Here is an 18,511-nt window from a genome sequence, read left to right as displayed (position 1 = left end):
TTTCATTTATTTTTTGTTTTTTTTTTTTTTTTTTTTTTTTAAGGTAGAGGAGCAATGTCAGGGCCTAAAGGAGTTTTACCAAACTGATACCCTGCGAAAGGAAGAGGGTGACGCTGAAACCGAGCGTCACTCTGACTCAGTGGAGAAGCAGTGGCAGCTGTTTTTAAAGAGGAGCTTTTTAACTCAAGACCTCGGGCTCAAGTTCCTTAATTTAATAAATATGGTGAGAATAACATTAAATGAGTCACACCTTCTTCAAGGATCACTTTTCAAAGTCAGAATCATAAATTTAAAAGTTCAGTTGTCTGTTATTCAGCCGTGCTGGTTTAGGAAGTTCTTTTTAGCTCCATTCAACCTAGAATAGTGATGAAGCCCAGCATTTATGTGCTTCTTTGCTCCTAGACCTCTTGCGAGTTTATCACATGAAGGCTATTTTATCTATTAACAAGAAAGAGTGACTATAATCCAAATGTAACATTATTATTATTACATAGAGTCCTCAGAAGATCACCCAAAAGTTCTGAGTTAGGTTGAAAGCATGCAACAAGATCCTTACAAGATTTCCAGAGGCAAAAGAAAACATCTAGGGTGAATCTTCATTTCGAAGAATTTCTTACAATACCAGATCTTTTCATAGCAAAGCTCCAAAGCTCCATTATATTTAGAAATGTACCCTAAACTTTAGTTGTTAAGTTATATCTGTAAAGTATCCTAGAATCGTTATATCAACCTCAGGCCCATATAAAGTTCTCCACAGAATTCTTGAAAGATGGTTAATCCACCTCTCCTTCAATATCTCAAGTATCTTCCTTACGAAACTGTTAGAAAATGCCAGCTGCTAGGAAGGTTTTTTTTTTTAATGTTAAGTCGAATCTGTCTTCATATCTGATTCTAACCCTCTGTAGCTCCACAGGGGAAAAAAATGTATGCATATTTCATTTCTCTTACACATGAAAGTTTTTCAAACCTTGAAAACAGTTGCAAAATCTAATTTGAGTCTTTTCTGCAGTGAACTAGATATAAATCCTTTCTATCATTTAGGAGGTAGCTTTCTCTCTTTCTTCATCCTAATCCTCCCTCCCAGAATTTTCCATGATTTGTCAATATCATTCATAACATGTAAACAAGAAGTAAAGTACAACTTCAACACAGAGTACAAAGTGTACATCATTCTTTACTAATGAGACCTAAGATTGTACTAGCACTTTTAGCAATAATTTCACTTTGTTGGTTCATATTAAGCCTGTGATGGGAAAACTGCAATTGCATTACATTTTTATTGCAGTTCCTGCCAAGCTAGGTCTCTCCCATTTTATATCCATGTCGCCTATTTATCTTTTACATACAAATGTGAACCTTTATATTTATTCCTATTTTATATCACTTTGTTAGTTTTGACTCATGATTCCATCTTGTTAAACTAATTTTGAGCCTGCTATCTATTGCATTAGCCATCTCTCCTGGGTTTAATTCTGTATATTAATAAGTAAGCCTCTTGTGGCTGCAATTAGATCTTTAATAAAAGTGTCTGAGGGGCAGATTGCTATCCCAATCCATTAAGCAGTCAATTGATTAACCAGTCTTTTAAACAGTCATGGACATTCCCAGTAGTACTTTATTTTAACCACTTTTTCTTAAGTCTATAATGGAAGACACTGATCAAAGGAAGACCTAGTATCCTATCAATTGTATAATATAATTTGGCAAAAATTAGTTTGACTCCTAGTGATCATAGGGTTCTTTCCAAAGTGCTTACAATCTGCTTGATCAATGATGACTTTATTGCCCTGGTTTTCAATGTAAAGCTTACTGACAGGTAAATCACATAGGCCATCTTTTCCCCCATTTGAAAATCAGGGCATTTTCCTTTCTCTAATTTTCTGGCCCTTCTCCTATTTTCTGTAGATTTGCAAAGATGACTGACATCTGCAATTTTCTCAGTACTCTGACATGTGATGAATCTCAGTCTGGAGCCTGAATTCATTTGGAAGAGTTGGGCTCTAACTACCCTCATCTACTTTGAGCTACAATTTCCTCTTTATCTTCATTGTTTCAAACTTTGTTGTTTAAAGACCAGTCTTCTTAAATCTATATGGAAACAAAATATGCATTAAATAATTCTAATTTATCTAATACTATCCATATGCATCAGAGAAAACTTGCTGAGTATTTTACCTATGTTCTTATGTTATATTGGTGCTTTACTGTAAAAAAAAATTGTTATTTTTTTACTTGGAACATTTAGAACATATCTATCTATTTATCTATCTTTAAGATTTTTATTCTTTTTCAGTATATCTTTATATCCATCTCTTCATTGTGTACTTCTCCAGTTTGCACTCATAAGGGAGTTTACATATTTGTAAACTGCACTTTTTTTGGTCTATCCTTTTTCTTACTAACTTCCTTTTGAGAAATTATATTTTTCAGTTTTAGAATTTCCAGTTGGTTCTTTTTTATTAGATTTATATTGCCAGTGAAATTCTCTTTTTTTTATCCTCTCTTTCTCCATCTTTCCTATACTTTCGTGACCATATTAATCATGGGTATTTTAAAGTGTTTGTCAGCTAAATCCAACATCTGGATCTGGAATTGTTTCTATTGTCTACTTTTTCTCTCAGTTTCCAGCTGTGTCGTCCTATCTTGGGATGATGAGCGAATATCTATCAAATGCCAAGCATTATGTATAAAAAAATTGTAGGAGTTCCAGGTGGTGTTATCTTCTTTCCTTAGGTGGGTGTTGGTTGAAGATCACTTAAGCCAATCAGGAGCTGGTGAAGTTGAGTCCAGAGTACAGTCCTGTCAATGCTCCATCTATTCTGTTGACCTTGGGCTCTCAGCGTTTTCAAGTTAGAGCTTGGTGCATTCTCTGAGGTCTCTTCCCCTGGCAGGTCTCCAATTTGGGGAGTCTTGGGAGATAGCTGAAAAACTTCCACTCTGCTTTTCAGAGGCTTTTGCTTGGGTTTTTTAATCCACTGCCCTGTTCAGCCCCAGTATTTTGTCAATGTTCTGAGATGAAGATGAGCTGTGTGCTTGAACCCCCATCCCCACTAGTGTCTGTCAAAAGTTCTATTGTTTTCTCTGTTCCCCAGTAAAGCCTCACGATCAGCCTCCTGTCGGCATACAGAATTGGGAAATGCCCCTGACTGGGGTAGGAGAGGTGACAGGTGAGCTCACCACTCTCAGGTTCGTCCTTCTCTGGAGTCTTGGCCTCTTTAGTTCTTTTTGCCTTCAAATAGATACTTTCTGCATTTATTCCAGCTTTTCTAGTTGTTCTAGGCAGAAGCACTGCTCTGCCACTAGCTACTCCATCCTACCCAGAAACAGAGGTCCTTTATTACTTATTTAGAATGTTTAAGATTGTACAGTCAGATTTTCATTTAAGATCTGTAGCAGGAATCCATTCAAAATTATATTTTGTATCTTTGTCTAAATAAACTTAGGTTTCATGATATTCAAACGTCCATTTAGAGTTTTCAGCAACAGTGTGTATTTTACTACATACCTTGGTGGTCTTTTATCTTGACATTATAAACATGGCTACCTTACCCCAAGGTCCTTACCACTGTCATATGATAAATAAATTCCTCCTTATTGATAAGAATTGAGGTCCACATAATGCTTAACTTTATTGGTTCAGTGACATTCTGACATATGAATGGTAAAGCCATTTGGTAAAGCCAGTATAACACAATTTTTATTCTCTTCATATCTTTCGGACCATTAGGCTTTTAAACAAACATTATTGCTGAAATGTGGTAACCAGTTTGGTTATTAAGAAGGAAGAAGTCCAGCTGGCATTTTCCACTGAGTGTTCTGCTCTTGATTGGGTTGCTGAGGCTCAGATTTTCAAACTTGAAATTGAAAAAATTTTCAGTTCATCTAAAAATCATCACAATTAGAAAAACTGATTTAGGGCAGAAATCTGGCAGACATCTTGATGAAAGTGCCAATTTACTAATTTATAGTGGCAAATACCAAGAATGCTACATGGAATACTGCCTTCCAGTTATCAAGATATCTGAAAAGCAAGATGTCAGAAGACCACTCATTGTGTGTGAATCTACATGGAAAATGGAAAATTTAGTGCCCTGTTTAGGCTAGATTATGGCAAATTTTCCAATGACCTTATACAGAAGTAGAATGAGTAGTGTGTTTACTAACTAGACCTCAGGCAAATTATTTAATCTTTCTGACTGACCAAAATATTTCTTTGCCAAATGCATAATCACTCTTCTTGAATCCTGCTAGCTAGGCATCAACAAATCCTACCATAGCTCTCTTTTCTAGGCTTCATTCAGAGCATATACTCTTCCTATTGTAGTTGTCATTGACATGCTGCAAATGCCAAGTTTACATTAAATTGTGTATTATATAACATTTTGATTAATATTTTCTTAATAATATGTGAAAGATACCCTATCTTTATTTATAACATAGATAAAAATATGATTTGCTTTAGGGCCTGCTGTGGCTGTCTAATACCTTTCATAATATGTGTGTCTTGTTCATCATAATTACAGAATACATCATTTTACTACTAGATCCCCAAATTCATAGGAGAAGTCACATTTAGCACCTGCAGGTATTTTTTCAATTAAACGACACTTTATAATGTCTACATTAATATAAAAACATAAATGTGCAATATTAATGTCATTTAAAATAATTTTAAAATAAGATGGCCTGTGATTTAAAATATCCTGTTACTATTCATGGCACTATCTTGTGACTATAATCTAAAAGGTCCCTTGACTTTTAGATACCCAGCTGTCATTGCCATTGTAGAAATTCATGTGCAACTGCTCCTTAGAAATTCAAGGATTTACTGAGAAAAGCTGGCCATCAAAGTAAAAATTACTGTTTTGGCAAACAAACATTCTTCTGCATTTTTTTGACGTTTGACATAAAAAAAGCCCATTGTCTTACTTTCTACCTCTCTTATCCTTCTGCCTCTGATTGAATTTCCAGTAGTTTAAAATCATTGTTTAAAGGATTTCAAATCAGAGATCTAGAACATATGAAAGTTGGGAAGAGAAGTCTTGGAATTTAGATATTGTTCTTGTGCACAATAGAGATACAAATATAGAGATACAGTTGGTCCTCCATATCCACGGCTTCCAAATCCCTGGATTCAACCAACCTCAGAGCTAAACATAGTACACCATCCACAGTTGGTTGAAACCTGCGGATATGGAGGGCCAACCATGGGACTTGAGCATCCACTGGTTTTGGTATCCGCGGTGAGTCCTGGAACCAGTCCACCCCTGCCACCCTGCTGCTGTGAATACCGAGGGACAACTGTATATAGAGGTACATTTCAGTTCTCACAAAATGGAGTAACTTGAGGAACTGCTCACAAGGAAAATTTTAAATAATTGTAGTATTGAGTTGGCCAAAAGGTTTGTTCGGTTTTTTCTGTAAGATGGCTCTAGTAGCACTTAGTTATCTTTAACTTCATTTGAAACAATTTTGTTAGATTGTATATGACAGCTGTCATATCAGCGTCATTTAAAAAAAGACTTATCAAAATTGGTGAATTTTTGTGTAACCATTTTAATACTGAAGATGGAAGAAAAAAAGCAACAGTTTCGGCATATTATGCTTTATTATTTCAAGAAAGGTAAAAACGCAACTGAAATGCAAAAACAGATTTGTGCAGTGTATGGAGAAGGTGCTGTGACTGATGGAACATGGCAAAAGTGTTCTGCGAAGTTTTGAGCTGGAGATTTCTTGCTGGACGCTGCACCATGGTCGGGTAGACCAGTTGAAGTTGATAGCGATCCAATCTAGACATTAGTTGAGAACAATCAATGTTATACCACATGGGAGATAGCTGACATACTCAAAATATCCAAATCAAGGGATGAAAATCATTTGCACCAACTTGGTTATGTTAATCGCTTTGATGTTTGGGTTCCACATAAGTTAAGTGAAAAAAACCTTCTTGACTGTATTTCCTCATGTGGTTCTCTACTTAAACATAACAAAAACGTTCCATTTTTAAAACAAATTTTTACGGGTGATGAAAAGTGGATACTGTACAATAATGTGGAACAGAAGAGATCATGGGGCAAGCGAGATGAACCATACCAAAGGCTGGTCTTCATCCAGAAAAGGTGATGTTGTGTCTATGGTGGGATTGGAAGGGAGTCCTCCATTATGAGCTCCTTCTGGAAAACCAAACAATTAATTCCAACAAGTACTACTCCCAATTAGACCAACTGAAAGCGGCACTTGACGAAAAGCATCCAGAATTAGTCAACAGAAAATGCATAATCTTCCATCAGGATAACACAAGACCACATGTTTCTTTGATGACCAGGCAAAAACTGTTACAGCTTGGCTGGGAAGTTCTGATTCATCCGCCATATTCACCAGACATTGCACCTTCGGATTTCCATTTATTTTGGTCTTTACAAAATTCTCTTAATGGAAAAAATTTCAATTCCCTCGAAGACTGTAAAAGACACCTGGAACAGTTCTTTGCTCAAAAAGATAAAAAGTTTTGGGAAGATGGAATTATGAAGCTCCCTGAAAAATGGCAGAAGGTAGTGGACCAAAAGGGTGATTACGTTGTTCAATAACGTTCTTGGTGAAAATGAAAAATGTGTCTTTTATTTTTACTTAAAAACCAAAGGGACTTTTTGGCCCACCCAATATATACAATGGGATAGTTTAGAAAGAAACACAGACCCAGAACAATCTGCCCCCTCATGGTCCCTGATACTCAGATATTGACATATTCTAATGTGTGTTAAAATAAAAGGTGGAATCCACTTCAAAACTTATGCATTAAAATAATCTCAACTTCAAAATTTCTGGATCCCTGTGCTCATTCAGTCACCCTTTAAGCCCCAGGAAATGAACAGATCCTAAAGGAGAGGACTCAAACCCCAGTGGGGTCATGAAGAACTCGGGAGCTGACATCCAAGCATAGATTATGGGTTCTGAGAGCCCAGCTGTGCCTGTGCACAGACTTTTCATACTTGTCTTGATATCAGAACTGTGCTCTGCTTTGGCTATGATGAAGCGTTTGCCTCCTCAAATAGTTGTATGCAAAATGTTGTATTTCTTGGGAAAGAAAAGCTATTATACAATTATTAATTTCACAGGCAAAAGCAAATGAAATATTAAATGTGAAAAATAAAGTACACATTATGGAGAACACTATGGAAAGCCAGAAGGCAGAAAGGGAAGAACTCAGCCGCCTTCGGATAGCCTGGCAACTTAAAGCCGCTGCAAGCAAGCCCATGAAACAGCAGTGGGGAGCGTTCAAAGAGCAACTTAGAAAGGTGAGGGAACAGGCAAATGGGTAGTACTCAGCCTTAAAAGGGAAGGAAATTCTGACACATGCTGCAACATGGAGGGACCTTGGAAATATAAGTGAAATCAGATGAACACAAAAGGATAAATATTGTGATTCCACTTATGTGAGGAACCTCGAGTAGTCAAATTCATAGAGACAGAAAGCAGAATAGAGGATACCAGGGGCTGAGGGGAGGGTGAAATGGGAGTTAGAGTTTAACCAATACAGAGTTTCTGTTTGGGAAGATGAGAAAGTTCTGGTGATGGTTGGTGGTAATGGTGGCACACCAGTATGAATGTACTAATGCCACTAAGTTGCACACTTAAAAATGGTTCAAATGGTAGATTTTGTTAATATTTTACCACAATAAAAAGAGGGCCTGTGCTTTTGTTCATTGGTGGTTTAGAACCACAAGCTCACTCTAGGTAGTGAGTGCTTTCATGGTCATTGAAAAGTTTGATGACACACCATGTCATCACTGGAATGATTATGACGTATTTGCTGGTGGTACGTATGCATAACTATCTAATGTCTATTTCAGACTACTCACAACTTAAAACTTCTTCAGGAAGCACTTATGCCTGTGTCTGCACTTGACCTTGGAGGGAGTCTCCAGACCATTTTAGGCCTACAGAAAAAATGGAACGAAATGAAACCTCAGTTCCAGGTGAAGAAACAAATTGATGGCCTTGGGTGAATGAAAAAGTATTAAAAACTCTTCAGTCGATGCTCACCTAATTAATTTTTACAGTCTGATGAATTACAATTTTTAAAAAACAAAAGCATTGCTTGTCTAAAAATCCACTTTAAAAACACATTTTTCTTCCTGTTTAAGTGCAGTGTGCTATATTTGATGATACACAAACATTCGGGCTACAAAAGGTCCTTAATATATTCTTATCTTAGATTATTTTAATTTAAGTTAGTTCCTTATTAATGTATTTATCATATATATTTACTCTAATTCTTTTCCTAAGGGGTATAGACATGATTTCGATTCAGACATCTCAAAACAAGGATGGGCAATCTCTGACACAGAGGTTCTGCTGTCCTCTGTCCCTGAAATTATCACTGTGATGTCATTGTGCCCACCCACTGGCACCCCAGGCTCCTACCACCATTCCAAGAATTTTGCTGTGCTCTCCCTTTCTCCCTCTCAGAGAGCCCTCAGGATGTGAGAGAAAAAAACCATGGGTCATGTTCCCAGGCCCTGATTGCTAGTGCATTCCATACCCCCCCACCTCTTGCCATTCCTGAGCTTGACACAGCTGCCGAAAAAGTTTGCCAGTCACGTTATCCTCCTGCCTGGATTCTTGTTCTTTGCTGCAAAGTTAAGATACCTGTGTTTCTGTTTGTCACTACTTTGCAAGTATTGGCTTTAAAGAAACCCCGAAACAGAAGTTTGAAGATTCCTTTAGGGAATATCTAACTTATGTTCCTTTAAGACAAAACTAATGCAATACATAACCACCCCACACTCACAAAAAGCACACACACCATTGTGGCCCACAGTGAACTCTTTCCTCCAAACTCTTAGAAAATTCTCCTAGCCTATCTGTTGGTTTCTTTGTTATATTCTCTATCATACGTATCTGCATTTCATGTGTGCACATGCCCCTGCACATGAGTAAGTGTATGTGTGTAAATTCCTCTAAATCAGGAACTGTTGTCAAGCTTCTTTAGCTCTGTCACTGTGATGTGCATATATTTGATGCCCACGTACTTGATTTCAACATGAAGACCCTTACTAGGTCACTCTTCTGCAAATTATCTCCTTAGCCTAAATCATTTCCATTACTGTTATCCTTGACATAAAATCCAGCCCTGATATTATAGCAGCTTCCTCTTCAAGCTGTGCACCAGGATCTAGATTCCTATAAGGGCTCTCTGAGGAGTTCTGGGTAAAAAGAAGGTGGCTTATCCCTCCCTACAAGTGGTGGCTATTTGTGGATTCTGGGATGACTGCTTTTAAAGCAGCATAGCTACCGTGCTGCTCAGCTGGTGGTTCATTTTGATCATTCTTTTATCACAGAGGACAAATAATTCCCCCAATATATTTTTATGCTTGTCTTCTTTTGATGTTCTTATCATACCACCTGATTCTGGTTGTATTAAATATCACAGATGGTCACAGCCTCATAGAGTATCTAGAATATATTTACTTAACAGATGACCAAAATATTTGGTATGTCATAGAAATATATGACTTTCCATTTCGCCACCTAACTTTGAAACACTTTTTTGTGTTTTTAAAATTTTTTAATTTAATTAATTTAAATTAATTTTTAAAAAAATTCTGAGGAGGTGAGGATGGAATAATAGATCCCTAGCATCATGCACAATGCCTGGATTTGCATGGATGGGGGTGAGGCTCACAATAAGTATTTGTTAACAAATAAGAGAGTGATTTGTTATTGAGATCTTCATATAGTCAGTTGTAAAGTAAAAAGCTCTCTAAAAGCTGTATTTCTTTTATTGCTTACAACTTTTTAGCAACTGAATGATGAGGTTCAATACATTATAAAAGAGTCAGAAGAGTTAAGTGGCAAAGGAGCCCCTGTGAAAGAGAAGTGTCAACAGCTGAAGGACCTAATTCACCTCCATCAAAACCAGAAAGAGAGAATCCAAGATTACGAGGAGATCCTGTATAAGATTGTCCAGTTCCACCAAGTCAGAGAAGAGGTAAGACTTATCATGGATGTTTGGAAGACTCTCAGTTTTAAAGTATGAAATTAAAAATGAATGATTGTGTAATAAATAAAGGCCAGATTGCTTATTCTGATATTAGAAGCTTTCCTCAGTCTGGCCCCTGACTTTTCTCTCACTGGGCCCCATCCTGCCCGATGTTCCAGCCAAACTGAGCTCTCCTTGGTCCCTCAAAGATGGCGTCCACATCCCTAATTCCAAGCCTTGACTCTTAGGCTGCCATTATCTGACAGGTCCTTCTGTCTCCTCTCTACCATCTAGGCCCTGTCCCTCCATCCAACAATCCACCTCCCTTGGAGTGATTTTTCTCTCTTCAAAATTCCTCGAACTCTTATTGTTTATTCCACACATCTGTCATTTTTAACACCTTGATTCTTAATTACTTTTGTTCCCCTAACTCAAGTGTAAGCTCTTTGAGGGAAGAAAACAATGTTTTTTATATCTCAAGTATCAGTAGAGTGCTCAGTAAAACTTCATAGTCCTTAGCCTCTATTAACAGAAAATGGAGACTTATTGAAATCCCTTGAAAATAGCCTCTGAATTTACTCAGATCACAGGCCTCATCTTGCTAAAGTTTTAGGCTATGAGCAAACAGTGTTTTCTTCTTTAATAGAACTGACAGTGTTAGTCCCTCAATTTTATCCTATTGACTTGCAGCATTGTAACACTTATTTGTCTATAATACTAATAATTTTAGATGGGCTTGTCAGTGTTGACCTGCTAGTTAAATATGTTATAGGAAATAAGTTTTTTTTTTAAAAAAAGCTATCTTTGAGAAAGACAAATACTGTATGATATCACTTATATGTGGAATCTGAAAAATACAACAACGTAGTAAATATAACAAAAAAGAAGCAGACTCACAGATATAGAGAACTAGTGGTGACCAGTGGGGAGAGGGAAGGGGGGAGGGGCAGTACAGAGGTAGGGGATTAAGAGGTACAAACTATTAGGTATACAATAAGCTACAAGGTTATATTGTACAATTTAGGGAATATAGCCCATATTTTATAATAACTATAAATGGAGTATAACCTTTAAAAATTGTGGATCACTATATTGTACACCTGTCAGTTATATAATATTGTACATCAACTATACCTCAGTTTTAAAAATCTGTCTTCGTAAAAATATGAAGGTTAATTGTTAATGGCCTAAATTCCAGCTGGGACGACGCTTCAGATCAAGAGAACTGGAGTTTCTACAACAGCCAAAGGAAATGGGTGATGTTCACGGTGTCCAGGTTCTCCTCAGTCGCTCTTGGGAAAAGCAGGCACACATAGACCATCTGCATAAACTGGCACTTTCCTTGGGGGTGGACGTCATCTCGTCAGTTCAGCGGCCTGTAAGCAACTTAGAACACCATCATTTATACCTAATATAGCTCTCAGTTGGCCTGTAGGATGAAAGAAACCAGGCAGATTGCCTGGTATACGTTAAATTAAAAAATACATTAAACCATTGGGCTACTTATTTGTGGTAAGTTTCTACCACGTCCAGAGAAAAAAATTTTCAGGAGAAAAATCTGATTTTAAAAGCCTTGTTTGATACATCTATTCTCATGCTAATTTAGAAAAATCATAGAGGTGTGCTATCTATAATGGCAGTTAGTTTTTCTCATTTGAAATATGCCTAAATATGCAATTAAGGGACTAAACTTTTAATTTTATTTAACTTTAATTAATTTAAATTTAAAACTGATACCCCAAATTGTAAAACTTTTAAGTATATTGGGAACAATTTGGGTATGTGAGTCTACTAAACTCTATGAGATTTAAGTACAGATCAAGTATTTCTGATAGAAATTTAGCAACAATTGAGATACGCTCTAAGTGTGAAATACACACTTGATTTCAAAGACTTAATATGAAAAAAACCTTATTAATGTTTTTTTATATTTGGTTACATGTTTGGGTATGTGTTTGGTTAAACAAACTATATTACGAAAATTAACTTCAACTGTTTCTTTTTTACTTTTTAATATGACTACTAAGAAATTTAAAATTATTTATGTGGCTCCCATTGTATTTCTGTTGGACAATGCTGCTTTAGCACGTCAGATCCAAAAGGTAGCCGAGAGATCGTCAGGCCCAGGACCCTCGTTTTATAGGTGAAGAGTCTTATCCCAGAGAAGCTGCTTTATCCATAAAACCCCAGGGTAGAAAAGCCCAAGAACCCTGGCTCCACCCTGGATCTGCTTTATTCCACTGGACTGACCTTACCAAAGGAGCCTAAAAGAGATGGAAATAATTCCAGATTAAATTTCCCTAAATAACACATTGGGCTCTGATTTAAAAAAAAACTCCTTCTCCAAATTCTTCATTTGAGGGAAGAAAAGATTATGTTAATTCTATCCAGTATGTATAACATTAATAAAAATCATAATGGCCAATTTTATTTCAAAGTTCATTGAAGATATCCACTAAACTATATGGAATTCAATGGATCTAAAGTATTTTCTTAACTGAAGGACATAGAAATACAAGATATCTGTTGCTGTTAACAGAATGTTTTTCCCAAGAGAGACCTTTCTTTTTAAAGAGTTTTGTTTTATTAGTAAATTTATTTTAAAAGAAAAAAAACAAGTAAGACGTCTCACTTTGCACAAATAATGTAAATTGTTCTCCAGTCTGCATCTGGCCTTGGCCTCGGCAGCCCTCTGTGCTGAGTAGAGGTTGGAGCACTTGCGTAATAAACCCGAGGTTACGCTCAAGTTGACAGGAAAATTATAGTGCAGAAGCCAAATGTTTCTAATGCATATTTTATGCCTTTTGAAGTAAAAATGATAGCTTATAATGAATAGTGTCTCTGAGGCGTTGGGTGTGATGAGCAGATCTTCAAAACTGAAGTTTCAAGACTGGAAATGTAGGGGTTTGTCTTTCCCAACATTGGATGTTGGGTGTCTGGCTTCTTTCTGAAATCCTTATATTCAAAGAAGCTTAAGGTAAAACAAATCAGGAGCCTATTTTTTTATGTCATTTATGAGTTTCACAATGCAGGTAAATAGCATGTTGTTCTCATTGCTGTTTTGCCAATTCCCTTCATCACTTCCACTTCTCTTTCATTTTTAGAACTGCTCTAATGTCTCTGCAAAGAACCTGCAGCAGCAGCTGGACATCCTTGAGGGGGACAGTCTGAACTGGCGTGCCCAGGCTGAGGACCACGAGCGGGCCCTGACCCACAGCCTGGAGTTCTGTACTGCAAGGGGTGAGATGAGCGAGGTGAGAACACACGTGCACACACACACACACATGCACACGCACGCACACACACACGCGCGCACGCACACGCACACATACACACGTGCGCGCACATGCACACATACACACGTGCACACACGCACACATACGCACACACACGCACAGTGAATCAGGAGACTTTCTTTTTACCCTTGACCTTTAATCCACCAAGCAATGGCCTCAGGGCTCAGAAAGATTGAGTAAACTTTAAGCTCCCAAACTTTTTGAGGTCAGTATATTGTCAAAGCATGGAAGAACCTAGAATGCAGTATTAGGGTTTTTTGTTTGCTCCTCCCCACCCACCCCAAACCCGCACAGCAGTTGTTTTGCTTGAGTGGATACACATCGTCAGTGCAGAGTGATAGCATCCCGGTTCCGCCAGCTCCCGCCTGCTGAGATGCTATTTAAGTACCACTGACTCATGATGAAGGGGGTGCTAAGGGGAGCAGGCTTGTTGCCTCAGAGGCTACAAAGTATTATCACCAAAGTCAAGTGGCTGGTTTCATATTTACTCAAACTGAGTGGCTTCTCTGGCAAAACAACGCCTAGAGAAAAAGAAATAACAGGTGATAGGTATCCTCCTAGTCCATGCCCCTCCTCCATACAGAGTTAATTCCACCTCCGCTTCCTCAATTCTACCCAACCCCCAACCCCCAGACACATACTGAACTAGAGCCACACCCTCCCATAGTTAAACTTTCCATCTAAAGGTTTACTTGTTCTAGGAGAAAAATATAGGTTAGCGAGGGTCCTGGTTCCTTGCTGGAACTGACAGCAGAACAAAAGGTACCACAATTCCAGATTTATCTCTGTTTAGAGCAAGACGTGTCTAAGTTCATTAATCACAAACCCATTAGGAAAGTGAGCGGAAGGAAAAAGACGTGGTGAACCTTCTTGATTTTTCTGTTTATTCCCTCTTTACACAATTTAGGACCAGTGAGTATCAAATATTATCAAACAACATTAGAGCATGGACTTAGGTATGAGTAACTAAACTTAGAAAGTGGTCTCGCCCTTTCATAGCCCACAGAGAAGTGCAGGAAAGGAGCATGGCTGGAAGGAAAGCAAGAGGGCGAGAGCAGGAGAGGCTGCTTGGATCCCATTCAGCGGGAGGGAAACAGGAAGCAGCATCATGGAGGGTTTTCAGTTGAGTGTGCCACAGGACTGTAGAGTTTCTGCTCTGCGTCTGTGTTTCAGGAGTCACTGTGGGCGAGAGACTCATTAATTCGCTCAGTGTTAAACCCCTGGTGTAGCCTGCCCTCTGTGTAGTAGAACAGCCTCTTCCGGTTCCTGTACTGCAGTTAGCAAGACTTCAGCCAGATCACTTTAAGGGAAACAATCTTAATTCTCCTTAGGCTATAAAATTTAGATTCACAGCCATGGAAATAATTTTTTATACTATCTTTCCCCAAAGTTGTTTTCTTTCTTCTTTTTCTTCCTCTTCTTCCTTTTTTTTTTTCTTTGTAAACTTTTCTTGCTGAAGATCTCTCTTTCTGCTGTGACGTTCAACCATATTTTATTGAAAGCACAAGAGAGCAGGCTAAGGGCTATTCCCAGCTGCCTATGTCTCAGTTTCCCTCTTCCTGAAGCATGGTGGCCTTTATGGAGCTGGGTCTCCCTGTTCAGGCCCTTTCCACAGTGGTTCTGTTTCCAGGGCTGCCTCGTGATGAGCCTTTGCTGGGAGCCAGCAGGCTGGGAAGACAGATGGCCCTTCCAGTCATAGAAGGGACACGCCAGGATTGTCTGTACTGTAACAGGAACCAGAAACCAGATACGTGCAGCTTTCACTTAGGAATCAAATATCACTTTAACATGATCTTAAGTATTAAGAGAGTGATTCTTCCCATTTGCTTCTACTTCAAATCCAACTAATGTTTGATATAAGTCACAGTTTCATATTCAAAGGATCTTTGACAAATTTTGGCCCTTTTCCCTTTTCCTTCTTCGTAGAGATATACAAGGCATGTCACAGTATATCATGCACAGCCTGGATTTTCCAACTACAAGCTTAATGGGAAAATAATCCAAAGGAATATTTTCAGTGCCCGTTAATAAAATAAAGAGATGTGTGGTCTAGTTTGTATTGTGAATGTCTGAGCCAGATTCTAAGTTGTAATAATATTTGATATTTTAATTATTATTATCATTATCAGTATTTGGTATAAGTGCTTAAAAATTATGTAAAATTAAAAGCTGTATGTTACACTAATTTTTTTTGTATAAAAAAATAAAGTCAGATAGCCCACCAGGGAACTAGACCAAGCATAGCATTTGATTTTTTCAGTTGATTTTGAAATGCATTATTTTGCATCCAGTGCATTTAAAGTGCTTCTTGGAAGTTCACTGATCTGAGCTGAAATTGGTTTTGGAGGACTTTCATTTTCCAGATGAGGAAACTGAGGAGTATACAGTTTTCACTTGAGCAGTGTGCTGCAGGACTGTGGGGTTTCAGGGAGTCAGCTTTGGGCCAGAGGCTCATTTACTGGGGACCAACTTTTACTGGGCACCAGCTTGTCACCTGCTAAACTCAGAGTTCACCATTCAGTTAATGTTTGAACCCATTCAACCACTGCATGGTCTGATGTTAATGTATCCTTTTACTATGCTTTCTTCTTCTATCTTTGTTTTCTAACATACTCGTTACAAGCTCTTTGTATGATCTGATATAATAGCACAGTTCATTTGGTTATTTCAACTAAAATTACTTTATTGCATGGTTTTAATTGCACTAAAGGCCCTTAGAAAAGGACTCAGGAGTTCCCTGGTGGTCCAGTGGTTAGGACTCAGGGCTTTCACTGCTGTTGCCTGGATTTAATCCCTGGCTGGGGAACTAAGATCCCGCAAGCCACACGGCAAAAAATAACAGAAAAAAAAGAAAAGGACTCAGTATCTCAAGGTAAAATAAAGTGAGGTATTCTAAATGTGATTTTTTTTTTTAATGTGATGTGATATTCCTTAATGACAAAGAACCATGGTTTTGTGCCTTGATTCTCTTTGGGTAAAATATTATTATTTTCTAATTTTATATATTATATAAGACATAGTTAGTTAATTGTAAAACCTCATTTTCTCCATGTGTACTAGAAAACACAGCCTTCAGACTGCCAGATTTTGTGGAGTTTTTTCCCATTCATTTCACACAAAGATATATTTGTATGCATGAATGTTGAATCTCACTGTACATTTTCTTGCCTGGCAATATAAATAAGCTTTTAATACACAAAGCATTATAGATATTCTCTGCCATATTACATGACAGAACATCATCAGTTCCTTATTCTTTACATGTCTTCTTTAGAAATGTAATAAGTTAATATCGAGCATGTTTTCTTCTTGCAACCTGACCAAAAAAATTACCTTTGCATTTACATGATGTTAATGGAAATTTGTCACTGGAGTCTCATTATGGGTCACGAACAACTACTTTGATGAAAAGAATAGAAATGACAGAATTGGGTTGCTATTCATTTTCCCAAAATAAATTTTGCAGATGGAGCTTTCATATAATTATATTACTTCAGCCTGAAATTTCTACACTGTAGCAACATCTTACCCATCAGGAAGGAAGCAGAAATATGTATGTGTGTATATATATATATATATATATATATATATATATTCCATATGTTAAAGTCTCTTGTTCTAGTCACACAGATTCTTTTGTTCTATTGTCAATTTGGATAAAACGGTCATCTAAGTTCCAGGGAGATAAGGCAGATTAGCAGCAATAAATTATTGTAGAATAGGGGAATGCTGCTGCCTTAGACAAATACACAACCAATAACATTAAACCTCCTGATATTGTATAGTGCTTTGCTATTGACAAAATGACTGTGGACAACCACCATCTGGTAAGAAAGGAAGCAGAAAAAGAGGGTAGAGATGAGGCAGCACTATGGTATAGTACAGATAATTACTGTTTTCCAGATTGATGACCTTAATTCATCATTTTAAGAAAAAAACTAAATTATCATCATTCAACCGACATGACTACTGTGTGCCAGGCCATAAGAACAGGAAAGTCCTCAGGAAACTAAGAGTCTAGGCAACTTAAAGCCCAGGGGACTTCACAGTCACAACTGCTCATTACCAGGCCCCACTGTGAGTCTGTTTCATTGGTATATGTAAGAGGATAGGAAAGGTTATAATTTGTTCTGAAAATGTCCATCCCATAGGGTTAGAATCTGTTAGAAGTTTTGTGTGTAACATCTGCAAAATGACTCTTCTTACTGAAGAAGATAGAAAGCTAAAGTTTAAAATCATGGTTATCATGTCCAGAAAATGAAACGTAAATATATTATGAACAAACAAAACTTGCAGAGTGGATAAAATAACTATTACTGAGATATGCTGCCACCTGCAATTTAAAATGGAGCAATTGTCTTCTCCTTCCAAGCGGCCCCATTTCCTGCTTCTACAAGACTGATGGTAAGCACGGGTAGACAGCCATGTGGTTGCTGAACGGATGGAGGCCAAGAAAGTCTTGTCCCAAAATCTCTCCAACACTAAGCCTAAATATTCTACCGTTAATAATTGTAGCAAATCATTCAGGTTAAGTTATGAGTCTTTGGGTCCCTTCATTTCAAACACAGGCATCCCTGGGAAGTGATAGCATTGCAGCCTTCTTTCTGTTACTGAAAATGACAATCAGAAAGCTTTTTTTTCTGGAGTAGGCAAAATGGTGGGCAAGAAATTAAGCTCGTGAAATGGACATTAAGAGAAATGGACTATTTGTTTTGTATTTTTGCTTCTGGACAATTGTGTGCCATAGTTCTAATGAAAAGCTCTTGTTTTAAATACATTTTCTTAGTTTTAAAATGTCTCATGTCCCTCACTTAAATTGGCCTTGCCAGCAACAGACTCACAGATAATACATTCTTGTGCCGAAGTTGCCTCAACCGGCTTCCTCAAGACTAAAAATAGCAAGCCAGCCTCCTTGTTTTCCATCTTGTTCCCTCTGCTTCTTCTCTAAGAAGTTTTTGTTTATGCCTAACCCTGAGAGAGGCTTACTGCTTCCTGGGAAATTTGGTGAAGATGCTCATTATGCTAGTTTCAGAAGAGCTGCAGTTTTAAAGTCTTAATGATTTTTTTTTTCTAATTATAGCTGTATTAAATTAGTCCGCTTCTTCCACAGCAAATATGTAGGAGCTGAACATATGGAAAGATAGGAAAATTGCACTGTTCATTTGAAAAAAATATCTTTCTCCTGACTGTCTTAAGACTTTCAGAAATTTTATCAGTATGAATTATAACAACA

The 18,511-nt window shown here is 37.6% G+C and overlaps 1 protein-coding gene across 4 annotated transcripts in view; it reads left to right on the top strand.

Moving 5' to 3' along the window:
- Nucleotides 1-18,511, top strand: part of CCDC141 (coiled-coil domain containing 141) — a 204,282-nt gene that overhangs the window by 148,729 nt on the left and 37,042 nt on the right. For all 4 annotated transcript variants that reach the window (XM_036858604.1, XM_036858605.1, XM_036858606.1 and 1 more), the window contains 6 exons: nt 44-223; nt 7,116-7,295; nt 7,851-7,976; nt 9,803-9,991; nt 11,181-11,360; nt 13,087-13,236. In XM_036858604.1, coding sequence (XP_036714499.1) covers nt 44-223; nt 7,116-7,295; nt 7,851-7,976; nt 9,803-9,991; nt 11,181-11,360; nt 13,087-13,236 — 1,005 coding nt within the window. The remainder of the gene's footprint in view (nt 1-43; nt 224-7,115; nt 7,296-7,850; nt 7,977-9,802; nt 9,992-11,180; nt 11,361-13,086; nt 13,237-18,511) is intronic.

Source organism: Balaenoptera musculus, chromosome 7, assembly GCF_009873245.2.
Source record: "Balaenoptera musculus isolate JJ_BM4_2016_0621 chromosome 7, mBalMus1.pri.v3, whole genome shotgun sequence".
Classification (NCBI taxonomy): domain Eukaryota; kingdom Metazoa; phylum Chordata; class Mammalia; order Artiodactyla; family Balaenopteridae; genus Balaenoptera; species Balaenoptera musculus.
This window is presented reverse-complemented; position numbering and strand designations above follow the sequence as displayed.